Source organism: Pelodiscus sinensis, chromosome 22 (genome assembly GCF_052426305.1).
Source record: "Pelodiscus sinensis isolate ZL-2025 chromosome 22, ASM5242630v1, whole genome shotgun sequence".
Lineage (NCBI taxonomy): Eukaryota > Metazoa > Chordata > Testudines > Trionychidae > Pelodiscus > Pelodiscus sinensis.
In genome coordinates this window covers 17,085,768-17,103,053 of record NC_143073.1, presented here as the reverse complement: position 1 = coordinate 17,103,053, position 17,286 = coordinate 17,085,768, and the positions used below count along the sequence as shown (strand labels likewise).

At 51.3% G+C, this 17,286-nt stretch overlaps 1 protein-coding gene across 8 annotated transcripts in view; it reads left to right on the top strand.

Moving 5' to 3' along the window:
- MINK1 (misshapen like kinase 1) overlaps nucleotides 1-17,286 on the top strand; it is an 80,868-nt gene that overhangs the window by 11,406 nt on the left and 52,176 nt on the right. For all 8 annotated transcript variants that reach the window (XM_075908052.2, XM_075908051.2, XM_075908049.2 and 5 more), the window contains exon 2: nucleotides 17,003-17,068. In XM_075908052.2, coding sequence (XP_075764167.1) covers nucleotides 17,003-17,068 — 66 coding nt within the window. The remainder of the gene's footprint in view (nucleotides 1-17,002; nucleotides 17,069-17,286) is intronic.

Genomic DNA, 17,286 nt, shown 5'->3' with positions numbered 1-17,286 from the left:
CGAATCGGGGGGGGGGGGGGGAAGGCAGTGTAGCCATACCCTGAGAGTGTATAAGGGCTGGGGATAGCAAGTGATGGAGAGGAGGAGAACAGAGGGCGGGGCTTCAAGGAGGGGGTGAGGTTTTGGGGGAAGGATGGGGTGGTAGATCTTGGCTTGTTCTGACATTTAAAAAGTGATCTTGGATGTAAAAGTTGGAGACCACTGATCTATATATCCTGTTATAGTCTGAAATTAATGGGTGCTGGAGCACTAAAGGGAAACCTGATCATTCTGGAGCTTCGCAATCTCCTCAGAACAGGATTAGGGCCTTTCTAAAGCTATACCCTGGGCCTGTTCCATGCTTTTTCTTTATGGTGCAGGGAGCTCTCTGTAGCAAAGGCAGACAACCCACAACACCTCCTGTATTTCTGTGATGTTTCTCTGCTGGAAATAAGGTGACCTTGTTGCCGTCTGTGTGGCAAAACAATTGCCCCGTGATGGGTGCTCACAGGGAGGCAGGGAAGACAGCCTTCACATGATGATTTCCCTGTGACTGGTACTGGGAATGTCGGTGACAGAAAGGAGCAGTGGGTAGCGACGTCCCGATGGCTTTCTGTGGATAGCATGTAGTGTGCTGAGGGCGATGTGATGGGAGAGGAGGGCTGGAGGATTGGGATATGAGACCCAGCTTCTATTCCCAGATCTGCTGTTGAGCGACCTTGGGTGAGTCTTTTTTCTGTCCAATATAAAGAGCTGGAAGATCTGTGAGTGGGAAATGAGGTATTGTCAGTCTTTGGCAGAGCTGTGTGGATTGGGGTAGGGAGAACACTGCTGGGGGGAATTCATGGGAAATGAGGAATCCTTTGGCTTGTTACCCTTGACTTAAACAGCCCCAGGCTGCTGGATATTCTCCCCCCCCCCCCCCCCCCTTGGTGTGAGATCCCATCTGGAAAAAGCTTGCTTGTATTCATAGGTAAAGCTGGGCCCTTCAACTCCTGCTTCCAGTTCCTAATTGTGCTACAGTCTTCCTATATCACCTGGCCAAGTCACTTAGCTCCTCTACGCCTCAGTTAGCTGCCCTGCGTCCCAATGAGTATTAATAACTGGGAGGCACTCAGATGTTGTGTCATGGGGGTTATAGGGACATGGAGTTTTGCTCGTCTCAATGATATGGGATCCAGGCCATAGCCAGTTAGTTACTGTGTCACGTGTGTTGGATCTAGGGATGTTAAAAATCGTGTAATAGACTGGGCTCGTTGGTTAACCTTCACTGTTACATACAGCTTTTCCCCTTCCCACATACGCTGTTGCCTCTGTATTAGAGATGTTAAATATCGGTTAATTGAATAGTTGATTAACCTCATGAATCCTTGTCAGTTAGTCGACTATTGTATAGTCCCTGGGATGGGGCCAGCAGCCAGTGCAATCTGGCTCCACTCCTGAGGAGCACCTTGCCACTCTGCACTCTGTATCAGAGGTAGCAGCGCGGGGTGTCAGGTGGGAACTGGTCACGAGGTTTTAAAACGTGCCCCCGTCACAGACTGGCTGTCTGTAGCCCTGATCCAGAGGCAGTAACATGGTGTGGTAGCAACCCCTGTCCCTGGGGGTCTGTGCTCCCGAACCCAGTGTGAGCCGAACCTGAGGTGGGCTTCCTGCGTGCCTGGCTTCTGATACACTTTAAATATAGAGCTGCAGCAGGGGTAGTTCCCGGACCCAACACAAGCCAGGACAGAGCCAGTTGGCCAGCCTGCTAAAAAATTATTGGCGGGGAGAGGAGGAATGTAGGTAGTCTCTAGCATTAACCTATGAGCTTTTGCTTATCAGTTAATTGACTGCAATATTACATCTGTATTCTGTATCAGGAGTATGGGCAGAGAGCCACTTGGTCCAAAAGTTGCCTCCAGTTTTGATTGTGGGGCTATCGGACACTGTAATAAACCCCACACACAAAAAGAACTGGGGTGTTGCACTCCTCTGTGTCTGGTGGCAGATTTGACCTAGATTTGACTCAGCCCAGGGATGTCTGCACAGTACCTGACATGGGGTGAAGACTCTGATCTTGGTCTTGGTGGTGTCAGTGCCTCTCCCAGCATATGGGGCACCTCAGTTGTAGTCCTGAAGGGGCAGGGTTCTAGGTGGCAGCTGACACAACAGGGCTCCTGATCTCTGTTGAGATCTCCAAGGTGCTATCGCGATAGATAACTCCCAGCTGAAACCTACTGTCACCAACTCAGATTGTGCCCGCACTTGGCCCGTACAGTCCTCAGGGGGAATCTCCTTCAGTGAGACAGCCCTTCTTGGGATGGCCCACTCTATCAGGGGTCAAGCCCCTCCGCCTCTTGGGACCATGCTTCTCTAAGCCTCCAGCATTCCTGTCTCTGCTGTGGTCCCCTTTAGGGAGTCCACTCACTCTTGACCCTCAGAGCTTCCACTTCGAGAGGGGACAATGCAACTCTGTTCTCCAGACCGGAGTGACTCTCAGCCAGCATATTGAGCATATGAACACAGCATAGAAACTCTCAAGTCTGTAGGCCTGGCCTCTTTCAGCTCCACACATCTAAGTCTCCCCTGCAGCCAGGTGGGCACCCTCTGCCCAGTCCAACAGTTCCCTCCTTCGAGGGACCTCCCATTATCCCTCCCCAGCAGCTCCTCCTCTGTCCTTTGTCTTCTCTCCAGGTTACCAGGGTCACCTGGGCCCCTATCTTCTCTGCCTTGACTCTCATCTGTTCTTTATTCCCCAGCTGGGATCAGCTGGGCAGGTCACCAGGTCCTCTCTTGACAGTCCATTGTCCGCCCACTGGCCAGACCCAGCTGTGCCATCTCAGCTGGGTCTCCTAGTCTCCATTCTTCAGGCCACTGGCCGGGGTCCCAGGTTCCATGCTAGTCCCTGTAACAACAGATTGCCTCTCTGCTCAGTGTGTTAAATCAGTGACACCCAGGGACACTGAGTGCCATCCCCACTGCATGCAGCCCCCTTGAATGCCAACAAATCCCCCCACTTCTCGGCATTGGTAGGTGTGATGAACTTGCTCTCTGTGCAGTTCCCTCAGGGTTGGTTTGCCATGTGGAAAGTAAAGGGTGCAGCTGTGGGTTCCTAGATGGAAATGTAGGGGGAAGTTTGGAAATGCCTGCTTGGGACAGAAGCTTGCCCGTTCCACTTTGTGTTAGGGTTGTAATATTGTAGTTGATAGGTTAATTCTATAGACAACATGCATTCCCTCTCCCCCCACCAATAAAATTTTTTAGCAGGCTAGCCAGCAGCCTGGCTCACTTCTGGCTTGTGCTGGATCTAGGACCTACCCCTGCTGCTGCTCTACATTTAAAGTGTATTGGGAGCCAGGCATGCAGGGAGCCCATCTCAGGTCTGGCTTGCGCTGGGTCTGGGAGCTCAGACACACATACACACCATGCCCCCCCGACAGGGATTGGTGCCACCCCAGGCTGCTGCCTCTTTATCAGAGACAGCAGCACAGAATGGCAGGCAGCCAGGCTGTAAGGGGAGCTGGTTTTTAATCTGGCTCCCCTTGCAGGCGAGCTCCTGCCTGGCACCCCGCACTGCTGCTTCTGATACAACAGCAGAGCCCCACCCCCAGGGACTATAGAATAGTCAACTAACTGACAAGAATTCATGAGGTATGCTATTCAATTAACTGACATTTAACATGTCTGTTTTGTGTCAGCTGCCAGTTTCCAACGCCTCACCCCTAGGTGGCCTGGCCCAGAGGGCACAAGGCTATAGTTTGAAGGAGAACAGGGCTCAGGCATTCCCCATTTCCCTGCCCTCAGCATTCCCAGCGATAGACCTCCCAAGCACAGAGATAGGAAGTGGTCTTGCTGAAGTGAAACACAACAGCTGTGCTTGCCCTGTGAGTATAGGAGTAAACAGCCAGACGCAGCTGTAGGTTGGGCAGGGCAATAGTTGGGCTAGACCTGGCTAGCTGGGCTGGTCTTGGCCCTGTTGGTTGTGTGGTTTCCTGTGATGGGAGTTTGGGAATAGTGTGTCTACAGCAAACCTGGCCAGCTTTCTGCCCTGGAGACCATTTCAGCAGGGAAGGCCATGCCTGGGGGAAGGGGTTGGGAGCCCAGCCAGGGTGGGACTCGCCAGGCAAGATCTTATAACTTTTTTATTTTCTCTGTGTTCTGGTGTTACTGCTCACCTCCCCCTCCCCTTCCCAGCAACTGAGATTGGGGGGAGGAGGGGTTCTCCATGATGCTAAGTACCACACCGTCACAGGCACCCCATGATCTTGGTCAGGGGCTCTGCAGGGCCAAGCGCTGCACAGGCCCAGCACAAGACACTCCCAGCCCTGAAGGGTTCAGAGCAAGAGCAGTGGGTTTCCTCCCCTCCCACTTATAGCTGGAGACTGAGCCAAAGAGGTAACATGACGTTACAAGGGTCACACTGGGAATTTGTGGCACAGCTGGGAAATAAACTCCCGTCCCTGAATCCCACCTGGTCCCTTAATCACCAACCGGCCTTGCTGTCTCCCAAGGCCGCTCCTCTTCCAGTGCTGGGAACGGAACCCAGGAACTCCTGCACCTCTTCCCCGAACCCTAGATTCTGGGTGAGAGCGAGTGCCATATGTGTCCAAACCTGCCTGAGGCTCAGACTCTGGGCTTGGTCTATGCTGATGGGAGGTACGTTGTCTGGGGAGAGTGCCTGGGGACAGGAAGGGTTCATGGCGTGCCTGGAAGGGCAATTCCACCTCCGACATTGCTCTTGCACCACCTTTACCAGGGTCTCTGCTCTGCATTGTGCCAGCAGGCAAGGGGTGGCTTGATGGCTCTGCAAAGGGAAGTGGCTCAGAAGCCTGGGTTCTCTTAATGCACCAGCCGGGGCTTGCCTGCATTCTCCAGGGCAGGGGCAGTCAGACCGGTGAAGGCCACAGGTCAGTGAGAAGTGCATTCACTCAGCCACCCTTTTGGGTGCTGGACTAAAACGTTTCCCAGAAAGGCTCCAGCCTGACTGATGCCCCTGAGAGATGGAAACGTCCCTTGCTGCCCTGGGGAGCTTGGTCAAAAGATGACTGCCTTGCAGTAATTCTCATGGGAACACGTCTAGTTTTAACGTCCAGCCATTGGTCAGGCTGGCTGTGCCTTGGGATTTCCTGCACTGGAGCACCATGCCGAGTCACCTCCAGAGCAGCCTCTGGTTTCTCACGGTTAGAGAACCATTTTTCCAGCCCTCGACCAGTGTTGGTGGCTTTTCAGAGCAGCCAGGCTTTTTGGCTGGCCTGAATGAACCTTGTCCTTTCACCATCTCCTACTGGGTTTTGTTTAAGATTGATTGAGTTACAACAGAGGTCAGTAAATCCAGTTGTCCATGAAGGTTTTCATCCTCCATCAGATGTGAGCTGCATGGTGCTAGGTGCTATACAAATGCCAAACAAGGAGATGCCTTACCAGCTGGGTACTCTGTGTTTGGACAATGGAGGGTTGGGCTTACACACGTTAGAGCCTTTGGCTATGCTGTTGTGTGGATGGGGAGCTGGTGGCTACAGACAGCTCGAGGAAACCGAGTGTGCCAGGTGTCCATGGCAGAGCCAGGATTTGAACCCAGATCCTGCCTCCCAGACCCAGCTCATAGTTAGGAGCACCTCTGCTAACTGTCTATCTCATGCTTGGAACCAGCCGCTTGTGGGTCCCAGGTTGTATTTTGCTGGCTGGGATGTGAAATGAATCCAGTTTGTGCACAGTGGCTGTGTAGGTGGTGCCACTGAGCTGAATTAGGGGACTTCTCTGTGGCAGGGGAGCAGTGGTAGCCCCTGGTAATCCAGTCTGAGTTGGGGACTTCTCCTCCCTCCCCCCCAGCCTCAGGAGAGAGTCCCTGTGGTGTCCTCTTCTCCTGGCTACAGCTTTGTGACAGCCCAGTGCCCCCTTTGGAGGCTGGCTGACTCTGCCACAGCTTGCTTGATGTGGGGGCTGTGTTCTGGGAGTGGAGTGAGGGGCACTGGGAGTCAGTGCACTTTCAGTCCTTCCCTTGCCAGCTTTGCTCTCTAATGCAGGCAGTTCTCTGAGGGGAGAGTGAGGGTGGGTGGAGAATCTGCTGAGAACTCAAGAGTACAAAGTCCTGTTGATTCTGGAGGTGTAACCTGGGCTGCGGTGCCAGGCAGGGCGGAGAAGGGCCATGGAGGGAAGGAACAGTGAGTCCTGAAGAAACAGAAAAAACCCAGCTCCAATCCCACTCTCCAAGCAAAATATGACCCAGAGGACTGTTTCCTTGCATTCCCAGCTCTCCCTCCAGCTCTCCCTCCTGCCTGGCTCACCTCACACTCCTCCTCCTCTTCCCCTTCCACTAGCTGTAGTCACTAAAACTCAGCTATCTGCATGGAGTCCTACCCTATGCCACCAATTGTCCAGGGTGGTCCGTCTGGGACTCTGTCCGCTAACACTGTTGCTCCTACGTGTGCTGGGCTCTGGCCAGACTCTGAACTGAGATGCATGGTCCCTGCCATGCAGGGTGCTGTGCAGACACTGTGTGAGGCAGTCCCTGCCCCAGTCTACAATCTGCCCCAGTCTACAATCTAGACAGAGGCAGAGACAGAGAGGAAGTAGGGGCATGAAGCAGGGAAGGGCCTTGCCTGAGGTCTTCCAGCAGCACAACAGTGGCCCCTGACTCACAGCCCTGCCCACTAGGCCATGCTGTCTATGTGCCTCCCCAAGGAATGGCAGCTAGCCTGCTGGAACTTTGGGCTTTTCCAGAGGCTGGGCAGAGAATCCTGGCTGCCAGCCATCTTCCCCAGAGGGTAGCCTGGGCTGCTAGCCCAGAAGCCCTGGAGCGCATTAGCCACGCTGGGGCCTGCATCCACTGACACTGCTGTGAACTGCCCCTAGGGTGTTGCCAGGGGTCGTGTCTCCTCAGGGCTCCAAGCAGGGACCCTGGCATCCAGCCCAGAGAGCCTTGTTGCTGGCTTCTGTCCCAGGCCCCTTATGACTGATCCCGGCCTGGCTTCTCTGGTAATTCCTTTATGTTCTGGGATTTGGGGGCAGAGCTCAGCTGCTCAGAGAGCCCTTTTTGTTCCCCCTTGTGCCACTCTCTGGAGTCAGGCGCTCCGAGATGTGTGGGGGAATCAGCTGGCAGCTTGTTTGGGTGGTGTGGGGGCTGGGAGAGAACAGTGAATGTTGGGTCCTTTCAGATTACTGAGCCGTCTCCAATGGGGGCAAAGCATGGCTGGCACCCTAGTGTACACATGGGGCAGCAAGGCCCACCCTGAGGCGCACTCATAGGATCCCATGTGAGGGCTGTGCTGGAGCAGGACTTGAACCTGGGTCTGCCACACCAACCACAGGTCCAAGCCTACATCCTTGGTGTAGCCACTCTCGTGAGCCCTAGATTTGGGGTGGAGTGGGTGCCAGGGTCTGACATCTCCCTTAGCAGCATTTGTCATCTCTGCCCCATGGCTGCTCAGAGCGCTGCCTAGCTGCTAACTTCCTATCCCTTCTGCCTGTCACCTCAGCAAGCTGGGCAGGATCCTGAGCACTTGGGCCAGCACTCTGTAGCGCACACAGTGTCTCTTGACACTGCACAGATGTAAACCTACCCTGGAACGTCGGGCCTGGTTCCAAAGGGGGCAAAGCGATACCCACACAGCAGCTGGGGAAGAGACTCTAGAGCTCTCTGGATGACTAGAGGCCATCCTGGCTTGTGAAGATCATCCCAGGCAAACCTTTTTCTTAGACTGATCTAGCTCCATCTTCAAACCAGCTAGCTGTTTGACCCCCAGGCAAAGATGAGAACAAGCTGGTGCAGCACTCCAACAAGAAGCTGGCCATTGGGGTACTCTGCTGCAGTGAGAGGGGCAGCATGCACCTAGCCTGGCTCCTAGGGCTTCCTGAAGGCTGCTGTGCTAAGAAGCAGCCAGCCAGGCAGGTTAAAGGGGCTGACTGGGGGGCGTACCCCTACCTGTCCAGGACTGCCTCAGCCCTGTGCCTCTTCCTCCAGATGCAAGCTGCAGCATCACATACTGGATTGTTGCTGCTTTTCTTCCCCTTTCCCTGACTCTCAGGGAGTGAGTGGAAAGTGCCCAGCCTGCTAAGTTCCTCCTCTGTCCCTTCCCTGGACAGCGGGGAGGGAGAGGAACGCAGCCCCTGCCCTCCTGAAATGGTGCCCTTACCCTCGCACACTGCACGCACCCCTACACTCCCAGCCCTTACTCCTGCTACCCCTCTACATCTGCACCTCCTGCCCTGAGCCTCCCACATTTCACCCCAGACTGAAATTTCTTACGAGTACTCTCATATTGAACCCCGGGGGAAGGGGAGGGTGACACAACTGTACCAGTAAGAAATTTAAGTCACTTTCATCCCTGCCCCAACAGCTCCTGCACGGGGGCTGGCCCAGGACCTTCTCTGCTGGTTTGAAACCACCTCCTACATGCTAGTCCTGGCCAGTTTACCCCACTTGTTCTTGTGTAAGCATTGTCCTTTAGCTTCAGTATCTCCTCTTCCCTCCGTGGGATCTCTTCTGCCCCTCCACATATTCATAGGGAGTAATTGCATCTCCTCTCAGCTTGTGATGGGCTGTTTTCAGCCAACCCAGATCTCTGTCTCCTCTACTGAGATTGGGCGACTGTTCCCCTGAGCTCCCTGCACTGGGCCAGTCAGGATTCAGAAACTGACCAGACTGCACCAGGGATGAGGTTTGACCAGTGTCAGGGCGCAGGATGTCTCTGTTTCTGAGACTGGACCTTTTCTGGGAGACTGGACCTTTTCTGGGAGCTAAGCTGCATTACTGCAGCCGAAGGGACTGGCCTCCCTCTGGGAACAGTTGATAAGAGGGCTGGCCAAATTATGTTCTAATGGGCTGCTCTGGACTTGGCATCTGTTGCCTCAGACTTTACTGCTGTTTCTTTTCTGCCTCCCCTTGTGAGCAGCCTCTTCCAGGATGATCTGTGTCCTAGTGGTATTCTCTGGCCAAGATCAAAGGGAGTCCGTGATGCCATGAGTACACAGCCCCCCAGCTGAGATGTTGGGGGGGGGGGGAAGAGGGCCATTGCTCCAGGTATTACCTTGTGGGTCTTACTGTCTAAATAAGCAAGAGCATAAGCAAGCATTATTCATCCCATTTTACAGGCCTTCAGGTCCAGGTACTCCTCCAAGGGCAGGCAGGAAGTGTGAGGCAGAGCCAGGAACAGAACAAATTTTTGCCCCAAATTCCTAAATGGCCTCCGCAAGGATTGAACTCACAACCCTGGGTTTAGCAGGGGATAGCTCAGTGGTTTGCGCATTGGCCTGCTAAACCCAGGGTTGTGAGTTCAATCCTTGCGGAGGCCATTTAGGGATTTGGGGCAAAAATTTCAGGGATGATATTTGGTCCTGCTGTGAAGGCAGTAGACTAGACTCAACGACCTTGCAAGGTCCCTTCCAGCTCTAAGAGATAGGCAATCTCCATTAATTTAATTTAATGTAACTCAGGAGTCCTGAGCTCCTAGTCCTGTGTCTGAACCATATGGCTGCCCTGCTATCTCTAAGATTACAGCCCACTCCGCCCTGACACTTGCAAAACACCAAGGAGCTGAGACTGCTGCTTATTCTAGCAGCTCCTGGGGAGCCTGCAGGCAGGGCACTCCATGCTCATTGCTTAGCTGACCTCCTGTAGGCCTTGCCCCAGAATGGCCCAGGGATCTCCATGTGGTCATCCCTGAGGGAACGTTCCCCTTCCACGCACAGAGGGGGTGTTTCTCATGTGAATGGCTGTAATGCCTGTGCCCTGTCCTGGCCCACAGCCCATCATGCTGACACTGGACAAACCCAGAGCAGATAGCTAATTGCTCATAGCTGCTCCTGCACCTTGCCTGGGCTAGTAGCTTCCCTGCAGCTTGTGCCTTTTTAGGTGACTCTCTTGCCTGGTCCCCGTGAAACCTTCAGCTGCCTTCCTGTGCCCTTGTGAGAAATTAGATTAATGAGGTGCATGAGTACATCAATTAAAAGCGGAGCAAGTCACACAGCAAGAGAGGCACGTTGTGTTTGTCTTCTGGAGATGCTGGTTCTATCCAGGCACTGATTCTTCCCCAAGATCCCTGCCCTGTAGCGAGTCCAGACACTAAAGCATCTTCCAGCCAGGCTCTGTGTGTGTAGGGGGGGGGGGGGACCACAACGGACACCAATGACTCATCACCCTGTCACTGGGGGTGGGGGGCACTGAGACACCACGGACAAGTCCCCGCTGGATCTGTTTGCTAAGGACTGTTTCAGTGTTACTTTCTCGTTGCAGTGTCCGGAGCTCTTCTCTGCCCTCTCTTAAAATGCCCATCTCAGAGCTGGACTGTATTCTTTGAAGGATGGTTTGTGTTAGATGCCCAGAGGATAATGGTCAAGTTATCGCTCAGCCACCACTGCTGCCTCTTGCCTGGAGTGCCGCCCAGCCCTTCTGCACTCCTCCCTCCCCTTCCAATATAGGTTAGCACTTGGCACGTGCTGTGCCGCTGGGGGGCCTGCATCCCTTCAGGCCCTGGTGCTGGTATTAATAGCTCTGCGGCATGATATGCTGCAGAGACCCCACTACCTGGGAATTAGGTGCCAAGAATAGCCCTGGGCTCCAGCCGCACAACCCATGGAGAGACTATCAGAATGTGAGGCTGGTAGAGCCAGTCTGTCCCTGTCCCCCCATCCTCCGTTCCAGTAACTTCTGTTTCCAGCCCAGAGCTGTTCATGCAAAGGCCTCTCAGCTGGATTTCCAGTGAGGCAATGAATGTCCACTGCTTGTTTGACAGGAGTCAGGGCCCTGGTCTGGACATGCACAGGGAAAGTGGGGTCAGCAATGTCTGTCAGTGAGGAGCAGTGCCAGAGGGTCCAGGATTGGCAGCCTTTCCAAAAGGAAGACCATCAAGAGTCTAGAGCTACTGAAACAAAAAAACAGAACTATGTAGCACTTTAAAGACTAACAAGATAGTTTATTAGATGATGAGCTTTTGTGGGCCAGACCCACTTCCTCAGATCAAATAGTGGAAGAAAATTGTCACAACCATATATACCAAAGGATACAATTAAAAAAATGAACACATGAAAAGGACAAATCAAATTTCAGAACAGAAGGGAGATTGGGGGGGGGGGCAGGTAAATGTCTGTGAGCTAATGATAATAGCTTCCCCAATTATCACATCTAATATCATTAGCTCACAGACATTTACCTCCCCCCCCCCATCCCCCTGCTGTTCTGAAATTTGATTTGTCCTTTTCATATGTGTTCATTTTTTTGTGACAATTTTCTTCCATTATTTGATCTGAGGAAGTGGGTCTGGCCCACGAAAGCTCATCACCTAATAAACCATCTTGTTAGTCTTTAAAGTGCTACATAGTTCTGTTTTTTTGTTTCATCTACACCGGACTAACACGGCTACATTTCTATCACTATATTCTAGAGCTACTGTGATGGTTATCCTCCTCTCCTGCCATTTTGCCCACGTTCCCACATGTTAGCACTCTAAAATCTGGGCTTCGTCCGCCTGCCTGAAACCCCCTTTGACTAGCCTTGCTTCCTGTCCTGAACTGATGTGCGGGGAGGGGTTGGTAAATGCCTTTGCCTGGTCTCATTTCCTGTCCTGAATGGCGGTAAGGGGGTGTGTGAGATACATTTCCTTTCCTGGCTTTGCTTTCTGTCCTGAACAACAGGGTGCTGTGTGATACAACTGTTTCTGGGGACATCACTGAGAGGATCAAATCAGGGTGAATTTCTTAGAACCAGGGTTATTTACAGCCCAAGACTGGTCCTCTTTGGTGAGGCACCAAACCTGTCACAAAGAGCGCTTCTGTTTTCCACACTGGCCAGCAGGAAATCACAGTCAGGTCCCTGAAACCCTCCAGATTTTTCTGTGCCACAACCAGTACCGCACCTTACTCAGATGAGAGGCTATGAAAACCATTCTTGCCAGATCTGAACAGGTTCCTCTGATCCCAAAGGACCAGCCACATCCCAGGTCAATTTATACCTTACATCTTCCCCAAATGAGCACGCTGTGCCAATCCTTTAGAATCTAAAATCTAAAGGTTTATTAATGAAAGGAAAAAGATTGAGAGTAGAAATGCTGAAGAGATTACGTTACATAAACCAATCACAAAGTTCCTGGTGCAGTCTTGTAGCAGAGATGAAATAAACTGCTATCTTAAGTCTCTGGAATACATCCTTTGTCAGGATGTGTCATCAGTCCTTTTGGGTCCTATTCAAAGCAAAGCTGCTTCTGAAGTGATGAATTGCAGTGAAGATAAATGGAGGAACCTCTAGCGCCCTTTTTCTAATCTTGCCCATATGGAGGGACTCTCATACTTAGTGTGTGAAGTTACCTTCCCAAAATGGAGTTTGTCCCATGAGCAAGTCAGCTGTCCATGTCCTTTTTAGGCAAATGGCCATGGGATACCTGTTTAATTGCAGGTTTGCAGTTGTATTGGCAACCCTTAGGGTTCATTGTTCAAGTACTGCTATTCACTCACAATAGGTGGGCAACGCTTGTTGCTGTCTCCCAGAAGCAAATACTTGAAATGCCAGCTCAGAGCCACTACTGACAACTTTAAAGACCAAAATCATACATGACATGGGTCGTGTAAACAGACTCAGCAAAGCATCAGCTTTCAATAAACACCTCACTAGGCCCACTTCGCACAGAATTTGGTGCACACACAAGTGTGGGTGCAACAATGCGGTATATGTTCATATTGAAATCTGTCACCTCCCCCATGTAAAATGAATGCAGGAAGGGATTACCGTAACATCACTGAGTGCATCCAAGAGCCACCTGCAGTAGATAATGCATCTGCCACAATAGTCTCTTTCCCTCTTGTTCTGTGGGCTCAAATTCTGGTGTCCCTTGAATAACAGAGTCAGTAGGCTGGCTGAGTGTATTCTCTCTACTCATGATGGCCATGGAGTCTCCCCACCCCACCCCCCATCAGTCAGGCAACTAGCATCAACACAGCTGATCACTAGTTTTCAGACTCTCAGATGTCTTGATTTCTAAGCAATTAAACTGATAAGAACAGACACTACACTTTGGTCTTAGCCTTCAAAAGGTTGGTTTCTGTCTTAAAGACAGAAGAAGGATCTGGGGACTGCAGTGGATGGGAGGCTAGATATGAGTCAAAATTGTGTCCTTGTAGCCAAGAAGTCTAGCAGCATACTGGGGTGCATTAGTAGGAGCATTGTCTGCATATCTAGGGATGTGATTATTCCCCCTTTATTCGGCACTGGTGAGGTCACCTGGGGAGTACTGCATCAGTTGTGGGGCCCCCATTATAGAAAGGATGTGGGTGCATTGGAACAGTTCAGTGACGGGCAACAAAATGATTAGGGGTCTGGAACACATGACTTATGAGGAGAGGCTGAAGGCTTTTGGCTTATTTAGTCTTCAGAAGAGAAGAGTGAGGGGGGATTTGAGAGCAGCCTTCAATTGCTTGAAGAGGATTTCTAAAGAGGATGGAGAGAGGCTGTTCTCAGTAGTGACATATAGCAGAATGAGGAGCAGTGGTCTCAAGTTGCAGTGGAGGGGGGGGGTCTAGGTTGGATATTAGGAAAAACTATTTCCCTAGGAGGATGGTGAAGCACTGGAATGGGTTACCTAGAGAGGGGGTGGAATTTCCAGCCCTAGAAGTTTTAAAGTCCCATCTTGACACGGCCCTGGCTGGGATGATTTAGTTGGGATTGGCCCTGCTTTTAGCAGGGAGTTGGAATGGATGATCTCCTGAGGTCTCTTCCAACCCTAAGATTCTATGACATACCATCCATTTTCACTAGCAAGTTAGACTTACAGTTCTTTTGTCCTTTCATCACCAATCTCTGTTTCCATGTGGAATCAGATGTCAAGTTCCCTGAGAGATTACAAGTGTCAAGAGATGAAAATTTACCTGCTGCATTCTGGAGAGATTAACTGCAACCCAGACTTTCCTCTGAACCTTAGACACACACTATCCACTTGCAGGATGAGCATGGACATGTTTCTGTCCCAACAACATTGGCCAGGATGCTGGTTAAACACAGTCTCTTGGTGTCTCAGGTGTTGTTCCAATTTTCTGGCAGTTTCCACTTCATATAAGACAACTTTCAACCCATCTGAAAACTCAAAACTGTCCACACTGGATCTTTCTAAACCAAAATTAGTAAAGTCTTTTTCAGCAGAAACATTCTGGCTGTTAGGAACTGAAATAAGTGACTTTTTACAGGCGCACCTTTCTCCTAATCTCCCTTAATCCAATCATTTCCACTCCCTTCAGCCACAGCAAACTGCTTACAAAAACTACCATGAGGATTCTTTTCCTTAGGAGCTTCTTCAGCAGTTCACTATACCCAACTGTGTAAAAGCTGAGCCACCACCAATTCCTTCTTAGTTTCCCTGACACCCAGAATCGTTTCTGGCCCATCAGGCAGATTTTTATACAACCCCCTTTTAGGCAAATAGACTCACTAGGTAAAAGATTAGAGGCATTCTTCCCTTTGCAGCTTTCCACACTGATATAATGAAAGTTATGTGTTTCAACACACACAAGGGTAGGAATCTTTTCCTCCTTGTTACTAGTTTCCACTCTATCAGTAGGCACCACAATTTAATCACCCTCATGTTCCCCTTGTGCCCAGGCTAGGATATCACCCTGATCAGACATAGCTGTCTTGCTCTTTTCCAACAACACAGTAGTAACATGAAAATACCAGCACCAGATTTGTTAGATCTCTGGGATTCTAACATGACACTAACTGGGTTTAACCGAGTTACAGCATCATTCGTCACAGCTGACACAAATTTAGGACCATTCCCAGCTTGGGAAAATGGTTTAATTTAAATTATTAAACAGATTAAGTGTTTTAAACAAAGACTCTAATTATCTCACCCATTACAAAGATAGCTTCCCCAATTATCACCCCTATGTCATTACCTCACAGACACTAACCTTCCCCCCTCACCCTCACTCTGTTCTAAAATCTGATTTGTCAATTTCACATGCGTTCATTTTTTTGATTGTCTTACTTTGGTATATATGGTTGTGCCGATTTTCTTCCACAAATTGATCTGAGGAAGTGGGTCTGGACCACGAAAGCTCATCACCTAATAAACCATTTTGTTAGTCTTTAAAGTGCTACATAGGCCTGTCTTTTGTTTTAACTTTCTTGTGTTGGTTCCTCAAACTTCATTTTAAATAAAGTAAAAAAATGTATGTCCAAGACCAAAAGTTTCAATATTTTCTTTATTTATGGCAGGAGTGGGGAACCTTTTTTTGGGTTGGGAGTCGCTGAGCTACAGAAAAATCAGTTGGGGACCCCACAAGTGAGAAGCAAAAAACTCCAACCCTCACTGAGGTGGCCCCTCACTGGGACACTTCAATCCTCTGGCGCTCCAGCCCCACGGGGCGAGGGGAAGGGACAGGGAGGACAGAGGTTCAGGGCTTTCCATAGGCCAGATTTACTTTTCTGGAGTTAGTGGATTTTATGGACCCCCTTAGGCTTTGGGGCGGGGACAAAAATGAGGGGTTCAGTGTGTGTGTCAGGGCTGCCAGCAACTGGGATAGGGGTGCAGGATCTGGGCCCGAGGTCATCAGAATGCCCTTGTGCCAGATGCTGTACAGATTCTTCTCCCAACAGAAATCAGCCCCTCCCCCCCCTTGTACCAGGCACCGCACAAACTCTGCTCAAGACCGAGATCAGGGCCCACATTAGACCAGGGGCTGCACATGCTCCTGGCAAGAGAGAGTCCTTGCCCCAAAGACATTACAACCTTAACTAGGCAAAATGTGGGAGAGTGAAAGGTTCCCCTCCTGCCACAGAGCGGGGAAACTAGCCATGTGTTTTTCAAAACGCCTTGTATCCGTGCCCCAGACTCTTTGAGTGCAGCTCCCACCACCCTGTACAGAAAAGCAGGGGGTGGTGCATGCATGAATCTGTGTTATGGGCAAACCAGCTGTTGGAGTATGGGTATAATTAACTCTGCACGCACTCTGCGCAGAGGGTGGATTCCCTTGCGCAGAATCCACCTGTGCCGTTGGCTCCCCCTACCGTTGCATTTTGTGTCAAGATCTGAAGAACTTGCCTTACTTCCATCCAGGAGCAGTGAGCCAGGTTAGCTAAAGGCTCCCTCTGGGCCAAGCACTGCGCAGACACCCAACAGCTGCCATGGAGGGTGGAGAGACCTGGCCAAGCTGGGAAGCAGTCGTGGCAAGGCTTATCAGTCAAAAGGGATCTCCATCAGAGGGCCTACGGGAGGCATGGCATCCAACGTTGAACCCCAAGGGCGGGGGGGATAAGCAGGCTGACGGGGAGCATCAGAAGGTGAAGAGAAGATGGGGTACCCATGGACAGATGGGAGCCACAATGTGGGCCAACAAGGGGGGGTGCGATGAAGTGGGATTACATTCATCTTGTGATGCTGCATGTGAGTTCTAGTTTCCTATAGTGATCCTGCGTATGTGTGTGCGTGCACACATGTGCCTTAGTTTCCCTGGGCACTGCACCAATACCTAGACAGTGATAGGAATTTCGGGTGTGACAGCCTCCCCTAACTACCCAATGGCTGGTGTCATTCATAACCTGAGCCTGGAAAGGGGTGCAACCTGGCTGCCAGGTCAGGTTTTTCCAGAGAAGCAAGACAAAGGTAGGGGGAGGAGCCTTGCTAGGACCAGGTTGTGGGGAGTGGGGCAGTATGGAGGGCTTGGGGTTCAGAAAAGGAGTCAGGCAGCTCTGAGCCCCCTCTCTCCAAGATGGATTATACTGACAGCAAGTCTGTTCTATGCTGAGACCACCTAGACTAATAAACCTTCTATTCTGCTTGCAAGCTGAGTTATGTCTGGCTCTGGATGAGGGTGCGGAGCCCTGTGACTTCCCCACTTGGTGACTGGGGTGCATTGGATGGTGTGCTGGGCTGGAAAGAGGAGGAGGGGGGGGGGTCTCTGGGGCAGGCTGGCACAAGGACAGGGTGAGACTGAAGTAACTGGGCAGGATGGGATCCATCCAAGGACAGGCCAGCACAGAGAGGGTCTGAGGACAGACACATCCAGCAGAAGGTTTGTGGCATAGGCACCCCTGATATTGTGTGTCTCTTTTCCCCCACAGGACCCCGCTGGCATATTTGAACTGGTGGAGGTGGTTGGGAATGGGACGTATGGACAGGTCTATAAGGTAAGTTTACCACCCTGTCTTGGCTCGCCACACGCTTACCCTGTTCCCAGACACCTCCCTGAGGCAGCCAATGGCACGGACAGTCCCAGTTATGCTGAAATCCTCTGGCTCCCCTCTACCTTCCATTGAGACTGGGAGTCCCCAGTCATGCTGGGTGCTGCACAGAGTCCTCAGTCATTTTGGAAGCCTCACACCCCTCACAACTCAGGCTGCAGGGC